The 23,296-nt window shown below is 34.1% G+C and overlaps 3 protein-coding genes across 3 annotated transcripts; all 3 read right to left on the reverse strand.

Moving 5' to 3' along the window:
- Positions 1-1,490: 1,490 nt before the first annotated feature.
- LOC111371090 lies at positions 1,491-2,051 on the reverse strand. Its single transcript, XM_022993002.1, has one exon. The coding sequence runs from the start codon at positions 2,049-2,051 to the stop codon at positions 1,491-1,493; it is 561 nt and encodes a 186-aa protein (XP_022848770.1).
- A 45-nt stretch (positions 2,052-2,096) lies between these two features.
- LOC111371091 lies at positions 2,097-2,939 on the reverse strand. The gene has a single exon (XM_022993003.1). It carries the CDS (start codon positions 2,937-2,939, stop codon positions 2,097-2,099), a length of 843 nt encoding a protein of 280 aa, XP_022848771.1.
- Positions 2,940-8,066: 5,127 nt separating this feature from the next.
- LOC111371539 (30S ribosomal protein S1) lies at positions 8,067-19,260 on the reverse strand. The gene is made up of 10 exons (XM_022993582.1): positions 18,845-19,260; positions 17,580-17,739; positions 16,571-16,632; positions 12,013-12,172; positions 11,805-11,925; positions 11,234-11,315; positions 11,051-11,154; positions 8,635-8,713; positions 8,468-8,518; positions 8,067-8,382 (listed from the first exon to the last, which is right to left on the reverse strand). The coding sequence occupies exons 1-10, from the start codon at positions 19,082-19,084 to the stop codon at positions 8,299-8,301; spliced, it is 1,143 nt and encodes a 380-aa protein (XP_022849350.1). The 5' UTR covers positions 19,085-19,260; the 3' UTR covers positions 8,067-8,298.
- Between the last annotated feature and the right edge of the window lie 4,036 nt (positions 19,261-23,296).

The following is a 23,296-nucleotide window of genomic DNA, read 5'->3' on the forward strand; positions in this document are numbered from 1 at the left end:
TTACAAATGTCTAGAACGGAATCAAATGTCAATATAAATATGATCCAACCAAATTTAACTAAGAGTGAAGGCAACCAAATGGTGTATTAACTGCAAAAACTATAGCAAGCAGGTTTATAATTACTATAACAATTAAAGTTGATATGCCAAGCACAAGTACGTTCTCAACCATATTGATGTAAAAAAATTGTAAAATAATCACCATGAATGACTTCAACCATAATGGTTGGTGAGATATCTTATCGTGCATTCAACAGACAAGTGTTTCTCCACTATAAAATGTTGGACTTTACTTAAATTTGTACATACGAGAATTTAACAAATTCATAGCACTAGTTAGTTTTTCCATTGATTATGTCTTCATCAACTCAACATACTCTTGTTCTTGATGTTACTATCACTTTCGACCCCCCCGGGTCGTCCGCGGACAACTCGATCATCATAGACTTGGACTCGGATGATGAAAGCAATATCTTTGTTCCATATGTTCATCAACCTTCGAACCGCCATCGTAGGGTTTGCCTTCAACCAATCCCTTTTCCGAATCTAATCGACGAAATTGAACCAATTCAAGTTCATCGTGAGATCGTCCCAGTACCGGTCCAACCGGAAGCACATCATGTGTTGTTGGATGAAAATTTTGGAGCAGTTCCCATCGAAAATGAAGATGTGATCATCATAAGCTCCGACGAGGAGTATGACAGTGATATGTCCTCTTTGTCCGCCGTGAAGGATATGTAGAAGATGCAGTCATCGTAAGTGAAAATGCTTACGTACATATAGTAGTGCTATAAAATCCATATAGGTGATGGATATTTTTTGGGGTGATCACCATTTTGTATAATAATTGCCTACGATATGTATTGGAGTTATGGCTTCCTTTTGTTGTGATTACCATTGTGTCTGCTCCAATGACTTAGGAGAGCGAGTCATTCATGGGTTGCTTTTGTATCCATTACCACATTGTGTCTACAATGATTAAGAAAATCCCAGTGATGAAATAGATATGTGCTTGTTCACTTATATGATGAATAAAATGATATCGTAGTGAAATGCTCATAAAAATATATGTAAGCACCATTTCCCTTGTTGGTAGTTATACCCCAAACCTGGCCTCTCTTGTTTGTATCCATTATGACATTCTAAAATGAAGTGTTGTTTGTATTTAGTGAATGCCCATACGAATTTTCCTGTTTGTGCGCTATAAAATTTTGAACGACTAGAATAATATAAGAGAAAAATCACAAAAATGGGATGAATCCGTATAAATGATTCAAAATGTATTACAAATTTAATTTTACAATAAGCAATTGCAAATAAGTGATATCAAGAGAGAACGAAGAAAGAAACAGAAAGAAGTAGAAGTCAAAAATATATTCAACAACATTTAAAACAAGAGGTGGAAAGCAAGTAATACAAAAGAAAAAAAATTCAAAACATTGATAATTCATGTTATCAGGGCATTTGACGATCGGAATACACAATGTCATTCAAGTATACGTGTCACTTAAAGATGTCGAATTCTGACATGTTTGCCTGTTATGTCCAGAACCCCCACATCGGCCGCATTTTCGTCTCAATGTCGACCTTTCAGTTCTTGACCGTTGACGTTGGGCAGGAGGTCGACCTGGTGCTCTACGTATATTCGGGGGCAAATCTTCGTCGGAATGAATAGACTGAGGAACAACCCAATCTGACTCTCGGCCAACGGGGTGAAGAACTTCGTTGTATGCAGCTCGCCAATATTCTGTGGTGTAGTAAGGGGAGCACAAATCATACAATGATTTTTCTTTTCCACAAGCAGCTCGGGATGCATGTGAACATGGGATTTGTCGCATCTGAAACTCTCGATATGAACATGTGTTACCTATAAGGTCGACAGTACAAAGTTCGGTAGCTATACCTACCTCGAAAACAAGTTCGTCCAAATTTCGTACTGGTAAAGTTGCATCGGCGTCGAATGATTTTCTCAATTCATCATCAATTTTTGGTGTCACAGTCGTACTACATTTCGTGGATGCACTTTTTCTCTCGTAGAACCATCGTTGCATCAATAACGTAATATTTTCGATCAACGAGGTTATAGGGAAACTTCTTTATCGCCTTAGGACTGAATTCAGTGACTCCGCAATGTTATTCGTCATAACGTTGTACCGATTACCAACAAAATGTGCCCGTGACCAGGTGGATATACTGGCACGTTCCAAGTAAGATGCCATTGAGGGTCGAATGGTTCTTCTCTGTGTCATGAACTGATCAAATTTCGATACACGGTATGCTAGAACTGCCCGCTTGAATAAGAAGATGACATTGCTACTGCTATACCTAGCAATAAGATTTTTCTCGATATGCCAGATGCAGGCACCGTGGTGAGAAAGTGGGAACAACCTCATAATTGCCCGCTTAATACTCTTCTTCCTGTCCGACACAAACACTAGCTGGTTTGAATCATCAACGACATCTTTCAACTTTGCAAAGAACCAATACCACGATACATTTGTTTCCCCATCGACAACACTCCACGCAAGAGGATATATTTGTAGGTTAGCATCTTGTGCTGCAGCCACTAGTAGTGTTCCCTTATATTGGCCCTTCAAATGACTTCCATCAACACAAATTACTGGCCTCATGTATTCTCGAAAACCACGTACACTAGGCCTGAACGCTAAGAAGAAGTACAAGAACCTATTATTCAAGTCGAGTTCAATGTGTGCAATAGTTCTTGGATTTTTATCGGTTAACATGTGATAATATGATGGCAATTTCTGGAAACTTTCTCCGAGTGTACCACGAAGAAATCGAAGTCTCTTCTCTTTAGCCCTCCACGCTTTGTTGTAGGTAATCCGTACACCAAACTCACGTTCCATATCCCCAATAATACCCTCAGGAACGTATGATTGGTTTGCATCGTCCAACCTTCGCATTATGTGATGCCCCATTACTGCACTCATTGCATGAATTTGTGCATTTCGTCGAACGTCTAAAGAACATGTGTGCTCAGGTGTGTACTCTCGGATCGTAAATATTTCTAAAATTTTCATCTTAGAAGCTCATACTAGCCAATGGCATGTAGTATCGACACAACACACAGTAAGAGATCTAGGATTCGACTTTTTAACCTTGAAATGAAACTTCTCTTTCAAAGCCTTAAGTTGAAGCCTTGTATGTAACTGTTGTTTGCTAAAGAATATCTGATTCTTCACAATGTCCTCTTCATCAATCGACTCAATTGCATTTCGAATAAACAAATTGCCTTCACCTAAACTTTCATCCATATTATCAATCCTTTGTGGCTCTTGTAGTTCGCACATACCGACTTCATCGCGTCCACACAATGCATCTCCTATTGGTGACAAAGGCTCAACTCCGACATGCAATTCGTGCTCTCCAACATTATATTCATCTGCAATTACACACAACGCCGCTTCTGTGTGAATAGACATAAACCATTGCAAATCCTCATCGTCGGCTACATCAGCAAGGGGGTATATTCGTGTTCGGAACTGTAAATTTTAATTGAATTCGGAACTTCATTCTATCAACATTCAGCTTCTCGAATAATTTATGTACAAGCTTTTCATATGTAATATCATGTCGAACAACAATTGATATTGTTCGGTTCCCTAACCACTTCCACCCGTCGTCTATGTTGACGAATCTACCACCATATGAGACAACAAATCTCTTAACATCTCCCATATCTGCATGTCATAACAACAATATTGTCAACCACTAACGAAAATCGAAAACGAAAATGCTACCTACATGCAATATGTGAATCGCTATACACGAAATTTTCCCAACTTACTCAAATTTTTAATGTTATTGTCAACATTTGACAGTGTCTAGAATGATAGTATAAATATCATTCTCGACATTTATAAATGTCGTGAACGATATTTATACTATCATTATCGACATTTATAAAATGTCGAGAATGAAATGACGAGATTTCATGCATTTATCATCTTCTTCAACTTCAACCACCATTTTTGCAAGAATTTATTCCACCATAAATGATATTCTAAATACAGAAGTATATTATCTAACTAAGTTATTTAAGATGAATGATACAAAAAATATATACTCAGGATAATTTCGTCCATTGAAGGGAAAAAATACCTTATCAAAAAATTGAAATTTGAACATATATAACAACAATTACTAAATAAAACTTATCAAAAAAATGAGAGTTCGAAGAAATAGAGTTTAAAGAAATATACCTTCTACCGACAAATGATGAAAGCCTAATCAGCTCAAATTTCTACCATAGTAAATTTCTTAAAATGATTTCTTTGAAATTGGAATCATATACTTTTTCGTATATGTTAATGGAATTTTTGCTTCTTCTTCATTTGTTCTAGAATAATTGATTAAAATATAATTAAAAATGTAAGCAAGTGGACTCACCTAGGTAATAGCAACATTTTTGTGGCTTCTCATGGAAGTTATTTGCTCTTCTTAAAAATTGTGCTAAAGTGATATAAAATTGATTAATCTTTTCATGAGGGTAAAGTAGACATTTTGATCTAAAAATTGGACATTTTTGCAAGGATTATCAAAAAAGTACACTTTTCAAATCCAACCCTTATAATTGGACATTCTTGAAAATGCCTCGTAATTGCACTATCAATCAAACAGGTGTCTTGACAATTCATCATGAATATATAATATAATAAAATAAATATATGTAAAAAAAAGAATCTTGAATTTAAATTTAAAAGAGTAAATATAATTCAATATTGTGAAATTAACGATTCATAATAAAGTTTTAAAAAAAATTACGAAAAGTAAAAATATATTTCAAAATAAATTTCTAAAATAAAGGAAAATACTTAAAACATAAAAAATAAGCTAATCTATAGCTTTCATCATACTACACTCAATCAAACGATCAATATTATCATTTGGATCAACAAAGAAATTGAAGCATCCAAATGAGTTATGTCAATTGGACCATCATAATCAACAAAATTTGTCTCTATTTTTTCTTTTCCCTTGATTGATTTTTCATAAAAATCCACAAGATATTTTGCCGTGCGACGAGTACGTGCCTAATATCCTTTCATTTTACATCTATAGCAACTTTCTTGATGCTCTTTTTTGGATGTACTACTTCCATTTACCTTGTGCCTTTTGAAATTGTTACTTTGCTGCTGATAGTTTTGTTGATTATTTAATCAATGATTTATTCCACGTACACGTACACGTCCAAATTCACATCCACGTCCCTGTCCTTGTTTTAATATTGCTTTTACTTCAGGCAATACAGTACCATGTTCCTCAGGCAATGAAATAGAACCAGTTGGGCATAATTCATGATTTTTCATCAGCAATTCATTAGTTAGTTCAATCACAAACAAACAAGATATAAGTTTTGAGTACCTTTTGATACCACATTCACGATATTGTTACTGCAGGAGCACATCAGAAGGTGAAAAGGCGAAAAAACGTTTTCTCCAACATATTTTCAACAATGATTTTTTTTCCACACAATGTCAATTTTGAACATATTCTACATAATTCAGAATGACCTCAATAATAATGTTGAATTCTTGTAAACGAATATACATCCACTCATAGCGGGTTTTGGGAAGGATTATAGTCCTCTAATGATTAAATCTTTTAGCTAATTTTTTTTCAAAGAACATGTGGATCTTTTTCAATGAGATATTCAATTTTTAATCCATCGTGAAGATGATAACGAAGGAAGATAAATTCTTTTGCACAATCCCCCGAAAATTATTTGTTTCATTCTTTTATTGTTTTTTTTACAAATCTTTTAAAACAAAATGGATATCAGCATCGAGTACTCATGACAAATAGTTTTTGCCAGATATATCAAGTGCAACAATCTTAAGTTTTATGATGTTTATCATTTGATTAACTACACAATAAATAAAATACAATTAGTTTTGAAAAATATAATAGTTAATCAGATAGTCAATGTCAACATGACATAAGTTATTGTTTTCTTTTAGAAATAAAAACTAATTTAAAATAATATATTTTTCAAAAAATGTTCTACTCAAGAGCATATTGTATTTTACTATTGCTTCTTCAAGAGCAATAAGTAAATATTATTCTAGAATATTTAAAAATATAATTTATACTTTCTAGGAGCAAATAATATTTTTCTAAAATATTACAAAAATATAGTTCATGCTCTTCGAAAACAAGTAATATTTTTCAAAAATATTAATTATAATATTATGCTATTTCAAGAGTAACAACAAATTATTTATAATAGATAGATCTACAATTAATATTCTTTCGAATTACTAATTATAATATTGTGTTACATCAAGAGCAACAACAAAATAAATTATTAATTCAAAGAACATTAAAAAATTAATCAAATTAAAAACACAAAATATTTAATAATCATCATAGACATATATATTTTACAAACAAAGAATACATGCTTAAGCAATTATTTTGGAACTTGCAAAGAGTTCATAAAATGTATTAAAAATGAGCACGGCCGCTAACATTAAGAAAATTCCCAATCAAAAATTGAGACCAGTTTCAAAGTGACAAAAAAATCAGAACGATGACAAATAAAAGTAACTCAACGAAAATGACTATAACCATCCATGGAAGCCGGCAAATTACAGTCAAGCGATCAATTTGATACCCATAACATAAAAAAAATTCCAAATTTGGAACTAAAATTGGTAAGTAAAATAAAAATATTATATTCAAAACTATAGTGATAATTCATATTATTGTGGCCCTAAACTTTTACTCCATTCAAACAATTAATTACTCCTTAAATTACTATCACATGGCAACACATATTCATTAATAAAAAATCAAAATGAGCCGAAATCTCACATCGTCTTGTGTGTGTAAAGAGACAAACCACTACAAAAATTATTACACTATTATGGACCTAATACACAAACTTGTACGTTTTTCAAAATTGAGTTCAGGAATAGAGCCTGGGCCACTGCGGATGCCGGATGCGTGGTGAAACCTTATATATATATAATACGAAGATGAATTGAAATTGGAATTTCTTTTGGAATACTATTGAAGTAATTTCCCCCCTTTTCTTTTCTTTTTTTTTTTTGAAGAAAAGATTGGACTTTGAAAAATTAAATTTTCGTGCTGATAACGTGTTATAAAAAGAGAAAAGAGAAAATAAAAGTCCATAGACTTGTGTATTTTATTAATAACCAATACCCTATATTTATAAAAAATAATTAGAATACAACGGTAATAATTTCTTAAGGTGCAGGATATAATTGCCATTCACTAATAAACTTAGGCCCTATTTGAACTCCATTATTTTCTCATTAAAATGAAAAATATGACTGTTATACATCACATCAAATCACTATATTTGATTTTTTATCTCTTGTATTGGACCCATAAAAACTATATTTTTCATTCTCATTTTTACATTGTGACTCAAACGGGTCTTACAAGTTACAACAATATTATGTGTTATTGTTGATGTAGTGTATATAATTTTTTAATATTTGTAACTTATTACGGCACGCACCTTCACGAACCACCATCGTAACTTTCATTACCGCTTTACCAAAACATCGTACCCACACCCCCGCCACTACCACCTTCTAGAAAATTCACCAAAAACAGGCAAGCGAAACTAAAATCATCAAAAATCACCATTTCGAAAACTATAAAATTGTAATTGAATATTATAGACCTGTAAACGAAAATTACAAATCTATAATTGAACCCGCCACCATCGAAACCATCTTGCCACCATCTCTCCACATCACCATAACCCTTATGACCGTGCCGCCACTATATCCAGCCCCAAAAATCCGACCGCCACAAACCACTCAATCTCTACTCACAGTACAAATCAACAACCCTTTTCCACTAAAATCCTGAAGCCCAGACCCCCTCGTGACTCCCAAAATTCACGCAACCCTTTGGTCTCATTTCAATGAGGTTCTTCATACTTCATGACTATTCATGGTATCGGGAATGACATTAGAGGAAGGTGGTTTTGTTCGTCGCGAAAGCAAGATTGGCATACAGATTCAACATTTGTTCACAATTAACATATGGGATGGAAGCATCAAGGGTTGATAAAAAGAAACACATTTTTTCCAAAATGCCAGTAATAAAACTCGATAAGTTTGAACTATGTACAGGAGTTAACTAACGAGGTTGACTGTCCTCGGATATGTTTCTGTACAATAGCTGAACAAATTGGTAACATTAAGCAATCACAAATCAGGAAAACACTATCTTCTTTCTTCTTCCAATTTGAAGTTGGACCCGTACTTTCGTATACTTCAAAGTTTAGCAACAGAATCAAGGCACACGTTCTAATACGCGCTGCAATGCCTTTTTAATTCCATCTTGATCAAGCGATGTTGTCAGTTGTATTTCTTGCACCTGAAGATGAATCACATTGTTACTTTACCTTCAGAGAAACAAAGAGATACAGATACTGCGAGAGTAAAATTTTCAAGGTTCATGCCTGTCTTCCAGCTCGAGCAAGTAGAGTGTACATATTTCCAGTAGGTGGGGCCTGCGAGATTGCAAGAGTAAATATGAGAAATCCGTGTGATAGTTTTCTTCGCACAAAAGGAGGAAACGATTAACAAACACTTCTTGGACAAAATGAAATGGCATGTCACAACTTACATTTGATAGCCAAAGTTGCAAATCTTGTGAAACCACCCGTTTCTCAAATCCTTGCCGAGTAATTTTCACATTGTTTATGCTGGACAACAATACCAACAAAAGGCACGAGAATTAGTTAGCCGTATCGTGTCAGGATAGAATATTACACAAAATATCAGACTCGAAGACTTCGATAGATTAAAGAACTTGATTGGGCTCTAAAAGATGATCTGGTCGCTCTTGTTTTAGCAGAACTAACATTTTACAAGGCATGAGAATAATATTAAGTATTACCCACAATTATGTCTCATCCAACACTCAACGATAACTTATATTCATGCCTCAACCCACAGTTATAGGCTAACTATATAGTTAGGATTTCATAACCACAACTGAGTATTATATTGTAGAGACTAACGAAAATATAAAAACTTCTGGCCTTAAGCCTTTCAATGGTAGATCAAATTCAAATTTCCAGTCAATCGAATATGTTATAATTCTTTCACTCATTCTCCCTCATCTACGCATTACCCGCAATTACGTCTCATCCAACATTCAAATGATAACTGATATTCATGCCTCAACCCCTATAGGCCACTACATATTTATATTTTCATGACCACAAGTATTATACTGTAAAGATTAACAAAAACATAAACTTCTGGGCATAAACCTGTTCAATGGTAGATCAAATTCAAATTTCCAGTCAACCGAATATGCTATCAACTCTCCTATCTCAGTCATGAATTCTTTCACTCATTCCCCCTCGTAGTCCATGTTAAACAAGCTTGTGTTTCAGCTTGCAGACAAAATCTTTATTAAGGATCTTGGCCTTCTCCGTCTTCGGGGTGTACTCACTCACACACCTCCTTGTCTGTTCTTGTTCAACAGAATTATGCTAAACATTCTTGTTCACATTAAGATGCATGATACCAACATCTTTCACACCACTGTCCAAGATACCCCAAAGTACTTGTCAGACTCCCAACACCAGAGATTGCTCTTTTGTATACTGTCTCTCTCATCATGTAAAAGCCTACCACCTCGTATTGGTCAGCATGAAGTGGCTCTTTTGATATCTCTAAGAAACGCTTCACCATGGTCTCTTTCTTTGAAAGAACTTGACCCACAGACTCAACACCTACTCCAATGCTGATCGAGTAGGAAACAAAGAAGATCACACATCCATTAGTTCCTATTCATATTTCTTTGAGATTATCCCGTATCTTGGAGTTTCAATAAACAAAAATTGGTTACTCATTCGTCCATCAATTTAGCTGTTGCTTCAATAGTTGCCGATTTGACGTGGTTCTATTCTCTACTACGTGAACTTGGAATTTTCCTAGCTACACCTGATATGTATTGCGACAATTTTGGATCTACTTATATATGTTTATAACAAGCGTTTTAATCTCACATGAAGCAAATAGCCATCAACCACATTTTGTCGGTGACAGAATTCAAAATGGTAATATTCAAGTCAATCACAGCTTTTCTAAAACATCAGCTCCCAATGCATTGAACAAGTTGCTGCCTCGTCAATGACATTAAAGGTCTTTGAAGCAAGATTGGTTTTAACCACTGGAACACCACCTTCATGGGAGATACAAGGACATACTTATAATCATACCTCAATCAACAGTCAGTGATAACTACAATTATGCCTCAGTCCACAGATGTCTTTAATTATCATTTATATATTTGTACACATGGAGTAGAGATCTACAGTTGTCGGTTAACTATATGTATTTACATTTTTGTAACCACAGTGCAGTAGTATGTATTGTAAAGATCACCACAGAAATTATTCAACCTTCTAATTGTTACTTTATAAATAAGTGATATTTCCCAAATAGTCAAACGATAATCTTGCTCTTACCAAATATAGGGTCAAGATCTTTTTGGAGGCACAAGATAGTAATGTTATAAATAGTTCAGATCTTATGCCAGATAACCACTGAATCTCCACTACTGATAATAAAGAAGAAGAATTACAGAATCAGAAATGTATGTAAATGCTCTTCAAATATAGGCAGCACAACGGTGGATTTCCAGAATTCCAGTGGCTGAAAAGTTGAAACCAGATGGTTTTGTGGGGTCAGGATGGGCAAAATTAAAGCTTGATAAATTAAGAAAGAAAATTCTGGTGCCTGAACAAGAGGATGACGAATTAAGACTTATTTCCTCAAGATTATGTTAATGGAAATGAATCGACTTCAAAGTAATTAGTACCATGATTAGAAGAAAGCCTCGGTATTGACAAAATTACAAGACAACAAAATTATGGAAGAAGGGAAATAAGAGGAATAGTAAAAAGAAAAAGAGACCAAAGTTTAGCAGAGATGAAGATGAATATAAGTGAACTTTCTAAACACAAACACAGATGAGCAGAAAAAAGTATAATGTAATTGTTTTCAAGAACAAAACCAAACCATACCCATCTTCCTGCAATAGCTCTTCAATTATCGTGCCAAGCCCAGGAAGAGGTTCAAGGGTAAAATGACTGCTTGCTTTCAAGGTATCTGAATCGAGGGATGAATCCTGAGAAGCATAATAATTAAATACTAAACAAAGAACTGAGAATCAAAAATAATAAAAAAATATATAAGTCACTCGAGACCTGAGGAATAACTTTGTCCAGTGTTTCTAAAAGTGGATCTTCTTCCAGTTGTTTTATTGACAATGTGATCCTTGATTTCTCCCTACATCATGTTCCGAATGTCAAAGAAAATGATTTAGATCGAGAAAAACTCACTTAAAGAAATGATATAGAAATTATTCTATAACAGTTTATTCCACTAATCTTACGTGGATCTCAACATTACGTATTACATACATAAATCTAAGGGAATAGGCTGTCGATCAAATCTATTCAACTAAATATAAATATATAATAAGTTGAAGACAAATTACAAGAGAGATTACACCAGCAAGTCACGAAATTCGTACTCTTAACACAACAGTATATCAAGTACCCTCCAACTTATGATTGCGACTCATTTTTCACAGTAAATGTAATATAAACAATATAAATTATGAAGGAACCTCAGGCTCAAGGCAATGAAATTGAAACACTGATGTTGCAGAAGGTCATCCTTGATTTATCGGCAAAGCCTTGGGAATATTTTATTTAGTAATTTTATCATATGAAAGGAGAGAGAAACTGCACAAGGCATATAAAGGAGAATCACCTATCTATATTAATAATTTTGACTCTCACTTCATCACCCTCAGTAAGGATATCTCTTACATCGTGAACTAAATCCCATGACACTTCTGAGACATGCACAAGTCCTGTAAGGTGAAAATTTCCTGCAGAAGAGTTTGGACACAATAATGAAAAATATTGGCTAATCAAAATTACAAATTTGAAGTAAAAAGTTTTTCAGGAATTAATACCATCAGGGAAGAGCAGATGAACAAAAGCACCATAATCCTCGACAGAACCGACTTTAGCTTCAAAAATATCCCCCACATTTAATTGATCAGAAAAGTTTGACCATACAGCTTCCTTCTCAGAAAATATCAATTTTCTGTTCTCTTCATCTGCTTGGATTACCTGAAGACTAGTAACGTTCAGTCACATTCCACGATGAAAGTAAAGAAGGTCCAGTAATAAAAGCAATCTTTGAGAGTACTGTAGACTTGAAAATTAATTCACGAGTGGGTGAATTAGAGAATTGCACACTCACTAAAGATTGGACAGAGTCAAATGATCAAAAAATATTTACCTTGTTCCAGACTATAGCCTTGCTCAATGAGTTCAATTACAGGTCATTTTAATTTAACTAAATGTTCTAGTATATATTTTCATTTCATAGAATAATATCATTACCTGGTATGGAAATGTTGTCCTTTAAGACTTTCAAGTCTGGGTATATTTGAAGATTCTAGTAGAAAATTTGTACTATTTTTAGAGGTAAGAACTTAAGTTGATGTGGCCAATGGAAAAAAAAAATTGTATTGGGAAAGTAAAGCAAAATAAGCATTATGTTCTCATCAAGATCGGGTGCCCAGTCACAGAACTAGTGAAGGAAATTTTTTATGTAAGGTTCTCAGAAATGTAACAGATGATGTTGATAGTAAAAAATGAAATTATTATTATAATAATATGAACAAAGTGAGCTGGTTTCTGATTAAAAAATAAATGAAAGCAAGATGAGCAACATTGATTCTCTTCTACTCAGAATCGCCGAACTTCGGCAGGACTAGGACTAGGACACTGAACAAGGAACTTTATCATCTATATAGAGGATAAATTATGAGACTCATTTTCATTTTTTTTTTTAGAAAAACAATTCCCACATCCATACCACCCCCAACCCAAATCAGCAACTTAACAACAACAACGAATGAAAAACACCAATCCTTGATGATTCTTGAAATACTGTTTGCTGCTGGATGACCAACAAATTACTTATACCCCGTTTGATTCTCATTTTTATCAAAATATATTTTTCTCTCTCTCTTTTTTTTTTTTTTAACCACACATTCTTTATTAAAATAATATTACACATAAATCAAAAACTTTTCCTTATTTTTCATCCACACATTCTCCATCAATCTACTATTCTAAAATTCATTTCTCCATAAAAATGGGTGTCAAACACCCTCTTCATTTATCTGATCCAGATTTACATATATCATTTATGTTCAAGAGTCCAGATTCAATGTCAGTCAGTATTTGAATATCAAACATATTTCGGGTAATAAAAGGATATGACCAGTGATAATTGGAAAGTACATGAGGAGACTAGAATTGATTCAAACAGATTGCATTAGCCATTCCATCGCATATTTTCCATTAAGCAGGAAGTGAGATGGATTAGTTATTCACTGTTAATCAGTAGTAAGGGCTGGTAACACCATTCAGTGTTCAGCTACCGGAATTCATCCTATATTGCTCTTATTTCTACCAGCTATGAAGGACCAGCACACTTCTAAGGCCAAGCATCAATGAGAGAATTTATATTTTTTGATTCATATCCTAGTTTTCAGATAATTCTGGATCAACATATCAATGTTAGTTCTCCTTGACTACCAGGTAATTATAGAAATTTAAGCTTGCCTAAGTTGCATAGACACGATACGGCCACGCTGACATGAGATTTTCGAAAAAGTATGACATGGACTCGTCAATACACGTTGATTTTAATTCTTTTGAAATTTTAAGTGTATTTATTATATATTTACTTCTATAATTTTTTATAGGACACAGCAGATGCCATGTTGGACAGTTGCCCGAGGGACGTCTCTAAAGCAACCCTTGAATGTCGATAAATTAAAAAAAAAAATTAAAAAACAAATTAGACAAGGAAATGTGGCTTGTTGGATACATGTCCTTGAGTGTCCTTGAATGTTGGAGTTCGACATGAACATCACATGAATCGGACACAGACATACCATCCTAATAGGAGTGGGTGTGCATCATAAAAGCCTGCTTTGTATTTGCTTCCATGCAAAGTTGAAGTTGGAGTTACTTCTTCAATTGGACATATCTTCCTTTTGCATTAATAAAAAAAAATAAAAAAATAAAAAAAAAATAAAAAAAAAACTGTGATATTGATAAGTGTATTTTATATACTTATTTCAGTCATTAAACTAGAGCAATTATTGTTTTTAGGATGAATTGATGCTTAACTTTATACACATTTCGTTTGTTAGGTGCAACTCGAAGCAAAACAATGAAATTGGACAGAAAAGCGAGAAATTTGTTTAACTTGGGCTTAATCAAAAGTATGGGGACTAAATCGCAAAGTACCAAAAGTTGATTCGGACCTGATGTTGATGATTGAAGAAGAGCTAGAAGCAATTAAATGGTATTGGAGGATAAAAGATCAAGAAGATATCAAATATGAACCAAAAGGAACGAAGAATGAACTCTAAGGACCAAAGTGCAATGCATGGAAAAATTTCATAGTGGCGCGCGCAGGCAATACTCTCGCGCACATGGGCTTGATTTTCATATGCAGAGAGTAGAAGCGGTATGTGACGCGTGCGCAATGAAGTATACCACGCGCGCGCACTGGCATATTTCGGAAAAAATCGAGCAGATTCCTTTTTTGACACAAACTCTTATGAAAATCAAATCTATCATACTACTTAATCTAAAAGGGGACAAACAGAACGAGGAGAGTTCTTTTTTCTTCTGGATGGCTCAAAGGCAATTGCAAGGAGAAGAAATCTCAAGAGGCAAAGATCAACAAAAGCAATTGCAAGAAGATTGACAAGGATTGGGGGAAGAACTTACGCAACAAAACTAGTTTTTCTTATTCCCTACTTCTTTTCCATGTTCTTTATTGTGTATTTTATCGTGCCAATCAATTCAATTATGAACTAAACTTTGAGATCTAGGGCTTGACGTAACCTATTTGAGACATGTTTTGATTCTAATGCAGTTATTTCCTTTGATTTTTTCTGAAATTTATTTATGTTGTTATTGCTTAATGCTTTCAATTACCTGATCAACAATTGAATGATTGGATGCTTTAAATTTGGCACTCGAGAAAGGGAAATTTAGGCGAGACCTAAGAATAATATAATCCAGATTTCGTAGGTTTCGAGAAAAAGTACGAATCTTTGAGGCTAATTCCACTTAAGAACAAGATACTTTGATAATTTCTATATGTTTAATTTGAAATAGAGTTATTGGGATTAAAATATAAAAATAAGTTCTATTCGGCGCTCGAGAGAGGGGGTAGAATTAATTTAGGGTTTTTGCCTATAAATCTTGAAAAGACTTGATGGAAATAGCTATAGAGGTTGAAAAATATCGTCGAGAATACAGTGAAATCATTCCCTAGGCTTTTGCATCTTGATTTATTCGTATAACTTGCATCACTTGAATTCGTCACCAAAATCATCGTTAGATTATTTAACAATATTGATTCCAAATTCCATTTGCCTAGATAAAATAGAAGCTACCCAATTATAGTACTTCGTAGAAATTAAATTACAATCCATGTGGGTTCGACACTCTTACTTCAAAACTATATTACAAAACTTGACACCGTACACTTGCGGTATAAATCACGTTGCATAAAACGTGTGGTTGATATGAACAAAAGGGAGCTATGATTAACAATTTATTCCTTTGCCACTTGGTAGTGTGTCCCATCTGTTAACAAGTAAACATTTACCAGATCTGACCCATGTGTTGCTATAATCAACGTATGTAAAAATCAATTGAATGCCTCATTAATTATCATTTCACTCCTCCGTGGCTATGTGGTTAGTCGATATTAAAAAAGAAAGACCTAAGATTTTCATTTATGACTAGCAAAAGATCATCAAGAAACTAATTGATAAAACAGACGAAGCAACAGAAACACAAAGTCTACATCAGCATGCTTTTAGATTACGCTGATAATCAAATGTTGTCCAGAAATCTTCTTCAAGATTACTCCATGAGTACTAAAATTAGATCCCAGGCCGAGCTTTCAAAAGTTAATGAGAACACACCTTCCTAACAAGATATTCTATTACCAATGTTCAAATTGCACATAAAAAAAGGACATTTTGAGTGAATTGGATTAGAACTTAGAATGTCTCCTCAATTGAAATTGATCATCTAAGAAAACAGCTATGCAGCAATATTGTTACTTAAAATGTGGACACATTTCTTGGGTTTGCATCTTGTTTTTGTTAAGTATTATTTTATTGTCAACACATGCCTTTTCAGACCCTTCTCATGGATGTAATTTGATCATCAAATGAATATAAGTCCCATCACTCCAACTTGAACAAGGAATAACTTTGTGTATTCAGCAGAGAACCTTACAACAAAGTTATAAGGTATATCATAGAACTAAACAAAATTTACTCAAGACTCATTTGAGATTATCTGGTAGTTTAAAAATGATTAAGTTTCTAAACCTAACTAAATATCAATAAGTTCAATTGATATACTGATTTTGGCATAGAAAAGAACAAATGTTGCAATAATGAAACTCCATACCTTCACAGATACAATAGAACCCGTCAAATCTCTTGCAATCTCTTGAACTGTCTTGTGGGGTGCTGAAGGACAAGGTGACACAAAAATTTACAACATTAGGCGTTTAGAAGTACATCCTTACTTTATGAACTACCAAATTTGACTGAATGTCAAATAACATAAGCAAGTAGTGATGATGAAGAGCAAAGTTAAGCAGGTGGGAGGCTAAACATAGTCATATTCTATTGAACAATTAAGTACAGAACATAATGATAAGGACAACGCAATGATGAAAGCAGGGAAAATATTATTAAAATATTCATTGTTCTAATCACAGTTTCCAATTACATTGCACCACCAAGTTCAAACATGACATGCTAAAAATGTCTCATGATTACAAGAAATGGAAAAGTATATGCAAAGAAAACTTACTATAAAAATGCCCGTCGTCACCAGATTTTCAGCCAGTGAAATTACAATTCTCGTCTCATTCGCCAAAACTAGAGTTGGCACTTTAAGGTTCCATGTATTCATGTTGGACATTTGATTCACTAAACTATAGAATGTGACCCCTACCATGCACATCCAACAGTTTACTTAAAAGAAGTTTACTTATTTTTAGCGTTTCATATTAAATGGTTTCAAGAAAGAGAAAAAGGCTATGTGTTTCTAAAACAACGTTACTTCAGAAAGATGTTAAACGTAGTCTCGTGACTACACATATAGCCTGCAAACCACAACTAACCAAAGACAAGATAACTCTTCTTTTAATATTAAGGGTTAATTGCATTTTTACATACTTACAATCACTTGGTGAATTCGTGTCAAAGCTTCACACCATTATTCAAGGAATATACTAGGCCACTAGGGTATAATAGATAATCAATAGTCTTCATCGTACCTTAAATAATGTAAACAGTCTGCACTGTATTTAACTATTCACATAAATATAAAAAGAGATAAATACGAATACACAACTAGGAAACAGAATTGGTTGTGTGTAGAGCTAAATTGAAAAGAGATTTAATACCTTTACAATAGTGAGAAGGGCTCAACTGTGGGAAAGGAAGAAAACCAAGGAGAGAGTGAAATCTGATTAGCAAACCACCACCATTAAAACCTTCAATCCTGCCATCATAGATGAGTCCTTTCTCATTATAAGCCGTTGCAGCTTTCCAGTCAGCAGACCTCTACTTCTTTGAGTAAAATAGTATTATGTAAGAAGCCTTTACAAAGCATTGATGTTAATCAAAATAAATAACCCAATCATGTGGATCTATTCTCGAAGAACAACTTAGACAGTATTACACAGTTTCTCTTCAAAATCATTATATCAATAAGTTGCAGACAGTATTGCAACAATTGTTTAAACACACTTAATTAATATGATGGTTCATTGAGGCTACTGTATCTTTTCCCCTGAAGACAAAAATGGCCAAAGAAACAAAAGAAAACAGAAATTGCTATGCTAAATTGCTAATGACTCTTTTTGTCCTTTGGACTAATTGTATTCAAGCTTAAGAGTTAAAAAATTTGGCTGCCTATTTCAGCTGGACACGCAAAAAGTTCAATTGTTAGCCCTAACAAGACATGATCAGAACAAAGTCGTTCACATGCATTCCTCGACTGGCAAAATCAGTATCACTTTTGAGAGGTTCTGCTAGCTCGGAATTCACAGCAAGTCTAACTGCAACTAAAATCAAAAGAAGTTCAAGACCCTGATCTCTCAGATCAATGCATAAATCTACTAACAAGTAGCTGTAGCTAATTGACAACTTCGAGGTATAAAATCCTATTCGTCCAAAGACTGCAGTTCAACTACTTTAACACTATGTTTTCTCAACTTGTAAAAGGGGGGACCAGAAAATTTTCCACTCAAACTTGTATTAAATTGTCTAATTTCCATCTCAAATTACCACGCCATGCCCCTAATGTTAAGCTCGAACAATTCCGGTCAATATAATAAATTTTTCACCAATTTAAAGCACGATATGAAGTTATTATAAGAGAAATACATAACACATTACAGTGCAGAGCCACTTGGAGCATGTTTGGCTCAGCTTAAAGGCACCATTTTTTATGACTATAATTAGAATCCACCTGATCAATTCTCTTTCTTTACATTTTTCCTGTTTCTATTTTAACCTGTTTTAAATCATAAGAAATTCAAATCAAGGTGAAACAATCCAAGAATAACGGATATTATTCTTTCATATATTCATCGACTTAGCATTTCTTTCTCTCTCTTCTTATATAAACTTGGGAAGGCACAACAAAAGAGTTAAGGGAACACACCCGAGATTGTTTTATTTCATCAGGCGACAAAGAAGACTGATCCACCACTCCGTCAGTTTTAGTGTTGCTGCCACTGGAGATTGAGACTTTAGGGGCACCCAACGCTGGCTGCCTTCTGCCTGATGAACTGCGCGAGAGGCTCAAAGATGGTTGGGAGTTTGCAACAGCTGCACTCTCGCTGCTCAAGAAACGCGAGAGAAAGGCTGAAACTGAGCCCACTGCTGCAGCCGAAACAGGCATTTGCGTTTGATATTAATGGTGAAATTGGGGTATACCGAAACAAAAGTTTTGGGAGAAGATTGTAACCCAAATGGCGACCAGAAAATTCCGAGACTGGGAAGTTAACGATATATTACGAGGATTTGGATTGCTTGCAACGAGTGGATATACAACAGTTGGGATAATCCATTTATGTGTCATCTCCACACCCACAAGTTGTCTTGGGTATTGTGACGCATAAATTGGTGTATATCTATTACTTCAAAACATGGGGAATTTGCTCCAATGGTCATGTCTAGACTCCGAGTGTATTTGGCTAGGTAAAAATAAAATAAAATAAAGGGTTAATTTCACAAATGGTCACTGAATTTACCTTAAAATTACAAAACAATCACCGAAGTTTAAAACTTACAGAAACGGTCACTAAAAATTTTCATATTTTTGGACGAGGTTTGCAGCAATTTTTCGACAACTTTCAACTGCCAAGACCGTCGAATTTGGATACCGTTGGAAAGCCACAATATTCTCTTCGATTACCACCTAAAATCTCCCTATAACACCAAAAGATTCAAACAGAATAAACCCACAAAATCAGTTTCTCGAAATCTGAAAATCTGTGTAGATTTTTCAAATTTTTAGGCGAGTTTTGGGACAGTTTTTCGGCAACTTCCGACTACCAAGACCGTAGGATTTGGATAATATCATCTTCAATTACCACCCAAAATTTCCCAAAAACTGCAAAAGATTCGGCCAAAATAAATCCACAAAGTCAGCTCCTCATAATCTGAGCAGCTTTTTAGAATTCGCGCAGACTTGTTGAAGTAGTTTGGCACATTGTTGTACGTCGAACAGATTGTGGCAACACTCGAGGTACGGGAGCTAATTTTGTGGATTTATTCCTGCCAAAGTCTTCGGAGTTATGTGAAGATTTTGGGTGGTAATTGAAAAGAACATTATAGACTTTTCAATGGTATCCAAATTCGGCGGTCTTGGTGGTCGGAAGTTGTCGAAAAATTGCCGCAAAACTCGTCCAAAAATATGAAAAATCTGTGTGACCGTTTCTGTAAGTTTGTAAATTTCAGTAACCATTTCTAAAAACGCTCAAAACATCAGTGACCGTTTCTGGAGGTTTTTAAACTTCAATGATTGTTTGGTATTCTTCAGGTAAGTTTAGTGACTGTTTGTGAAATTAACTCGTAAAATAAAGTATAAAAACTTTAAAATGTGAACTACAATTTTAGTCAGGATGTCAATTTGGCTCGTCGACTAGGTCCGCACGTGGCTTAGCTCGAAAAAGGCCAGAGCAAGATCAACTCATGTCACATGCCATATTCGGCCATGACGAGCTAGCCTTAAAAAAAAAAATGGGAAGAAAATCATAATTCAGATGTATTGTTTACACCAATTCACAAATCTGATACATAGTTTAAAAATTCAAAATTTAGGTATACATATAATCAATTGAAAATATATATTAATTAAATATAATAAAGTCATGGTTCTGCGATTAATGGTCACAGATTCACAATTAGAAGTCACAAATTTATTTACTAGTCATATATCATCAAATTAATTGGTCATAAATCCAAAATTTCATAGATTACAATTTATTTCGAGGTCACAAATCAAACAAGGCACAAATTATTTCAAATCTAAATTACTTAGTTAGAGATTATTAAATTTTTAGATCACATTAAATAGCTCGTCACATATAACTGAATGGTTGGTCACATACGCTAATTTCTTGATCACAAACAATCAAATTATCTGTGACTATCACCAACACTCCTGACCACCACCTCACCACTACTACCAGTCGCATCCCGCCAAAACCACCACCACCAAGATCTCCAGTAGCCCCGTCATTTCAAATATCGCACCTAGCACTATCTTACCACAAAAACAAAACAAATACAAAACCACCGACACTTTAGAAAGGCCACCACCGCGACGTTATCGACACTACCAATACCAACACACGACATCACCACCAACAACAATTACCACCACCAGATCCAATCAGCTGCCAACAAAAACCACGACAATCGACTCCATTAGCTCTCCAACCACCAACAACCACCTCCACCGCCGCCAAACCACCGCAAGCAGACATTGCACCACAAGTAGACATCGTACCCCAAACCACCGCAAGCAGATCACTGAACTGGCAAAAATTTTAGATCATCGCATCACAAACCGAACGATCTGATTTCCTCTTCATTACAACTGGTGGCAACGGAGAACGAACCCACCATTACAGTCGTGCGCACCGACGTTGAACAATCATCGTTGCAGTTCATAAGCAACCCATCATCTGTGCAGAGCACGCCTGAGAGTGTCTTCGTCGGTGGTGCTCTCTGACGGGGCCATAGACAATTCATGTGTGACAAAACCTTCGGTGGTGCTTTCTCATTAAGAGAGGGAAGAGAATATATAGAGAGAGGGAAGACGGTAGAGAGAGAAAAGATAGGAAAAAATGGTTAGGATTTGGAATAATTGGGTGAAGATATTTAATATTTTAATTATTATATTGATATCTCATTTATGAATAATGAAACTTTAGTCCTGTTTTTGAATTGTGATTTTTAAACACCTAGTATTATGTAATTTTCTCTAAAAAAAGAAAAAAAAGCTACTTGTTATATTGCAAGCAGCGTGCAACTGCTGCTTGTTTGTAGTGTAGCTACATAGAGAGCTACTTAGTTGCATACGTTAGAAAAAATCGTGAATTGGCAGTTAGATAACGCTCAAGTCGAAAGCTCGAATTAAGTCTAGATTTTTTGGTGAAGTAAAAGTTTGGCTCAGCTCGTGCCCACCAAAAAAAGCCCGAACGATTTTTAATCGAGCCGAACCCAAGCCTCAAGTTTTGGCTCTTCAGCGAGCTCGGCTCGATTCATTAATGTCCCTAATCTTTTGCCTTAACCCATTTTTTCTATTTTCACTATTGTCTTTTTACCCATTTCACTATTGAAACTAAGAGAAATAAAGCTATGATCTCAGTTGGCTCCGTTCTAGTAACGTATTATAAAATTAATAGGGAAGAGAACAATGTAAGAGATTGAGAAAGAGCCAAAACTCTTTTGTATTTCATTTGGAACCGAGACTTCATACTAATAAATATAATTATGACTATAATAATAATAATAATAATAATAATAATAATAATAATAATTATTATTATTATTATTATTATTATTATTATTATTATTCATGAACAATCTATAGGAACTAGGGTTTCTAGTGTTGTAGAATATATTGTATATCGATGAAGAACATGTTGTATTGACAAATATGCTTTTAGCCAATTGGGTGGATATGCCTAATAATAGTATAAAGTTATGCCGTTAAATGATTTAATCACTGCATTTCGCAATCTTAATCCAAAAAATAAACAAAACAAAACAAAATTATTTTTATTTAAGTTTAAAATTGTCTTTGGTTAAATTTACCTAGTTGATGCTATTTGACACTACCGTTTCTAAGCACCAATTTATATGTCGTGCAAGTGTCATTAATTGATATATTAACTTGAAAATAGAAAAATAAATTACATTTAAAATGTCTAATCACTTGCATGACATTTAAACTGGTGCTCTAACACTACTGATACTAAAGACTAAGTGGCATTATTCATTTACTTTAAGGGATTATATGGTTTGTTATATTGCCACCACAATTTTTGTACTATACACCACATTTTTGTAGTTGTACTCCTCAATCTTTGCTTATTATAACATTTATTTTGCATCGACTTCTTATTTTCAACATGTTATTAATTAGTACGTTTTGTGATTGTTGATGATTTATATAAAAAAAAAAAAAATTCATGTTTTAAATAAGGAAAAAATATTTTTTCCACACTTTCTATTTATTTATTTTTAAAAATATGATGGAAAAATAAGTTGTTTTGGCTATTACAATGGATGTTTTGGACATAAAATTGTTATTAAATACAAAACGTGTAAACTAATGAAATATTTGAGAATAAGAATGACATACAAAATTATTAAGGGGATAAATGCTATAATGAACAAAGATTAAGAATATTAAATGCAATTAAAATATGGTGCAAGAAATAAAAATTGTGGTGTAAATATAATTACCCGATTATATTGACATTTTGTCGTATCAGATTTTAATCGTATTGAAAGCCCTCAACCTCATCTCTTTATCATATTTATATCCTCGACTTTTTGTTGCATTTCAGTTGTTAATCTTTTACATCGTCCCCAA

The sequence above is a fragment of the Olea europaea genome, chromosome 22 (assembly GCF_002742605.1).
Source record: "Olea europaea var. sylvestris chromosome 22, O_europaea_v1, whole genome shotgun sequence".
NCBI classification, from domain to species: Eukaryota; Viridiplantae; Streptophyta; class Magnoliopsida; order Lamiales; family Oleaceae; genus Olea; species Olea europaea.

Bases quoted from the DNA above. Each gene is read 5' to 3' on its own strand.
- LOC111371090 (XM_022993002.1), bottom strand. From the start codon at position 2,051: ATGCAACGATGGTTCTACGAGAGAAAAAGTGCATCCACGAAATGTAGT.
- LOC111371091 (XM_022993003.1), bottom strand. From the start codon at position 2,939: ATGGGGCATCACATAATGCGAAGGTTGGACGATGCAAACCAATCATAC.
- LOC111371539 (XM_022993582.1), bottom strand. From the start codon at position 19,084: ATGCCTGTTTCGGCTGCAGCAGTGGGCTCAGTTTCAGCCTTTCTCTCG. The intron at 17,740-18,844 runs GTGTGTTCCCTT...TCAAAGAAGTAG, and splicing joins ATGAAATAAAACAATCTCGG to AGGTCTGCTGACTGGAAAGC. The intron at 12,173-16,570 runs GTATGGAGTTTC...ACTAGTCTTCAG, and splicing joins GTTCTATTGTATCTGTGAAG to GTAATCCAAGCAGATGAAGA.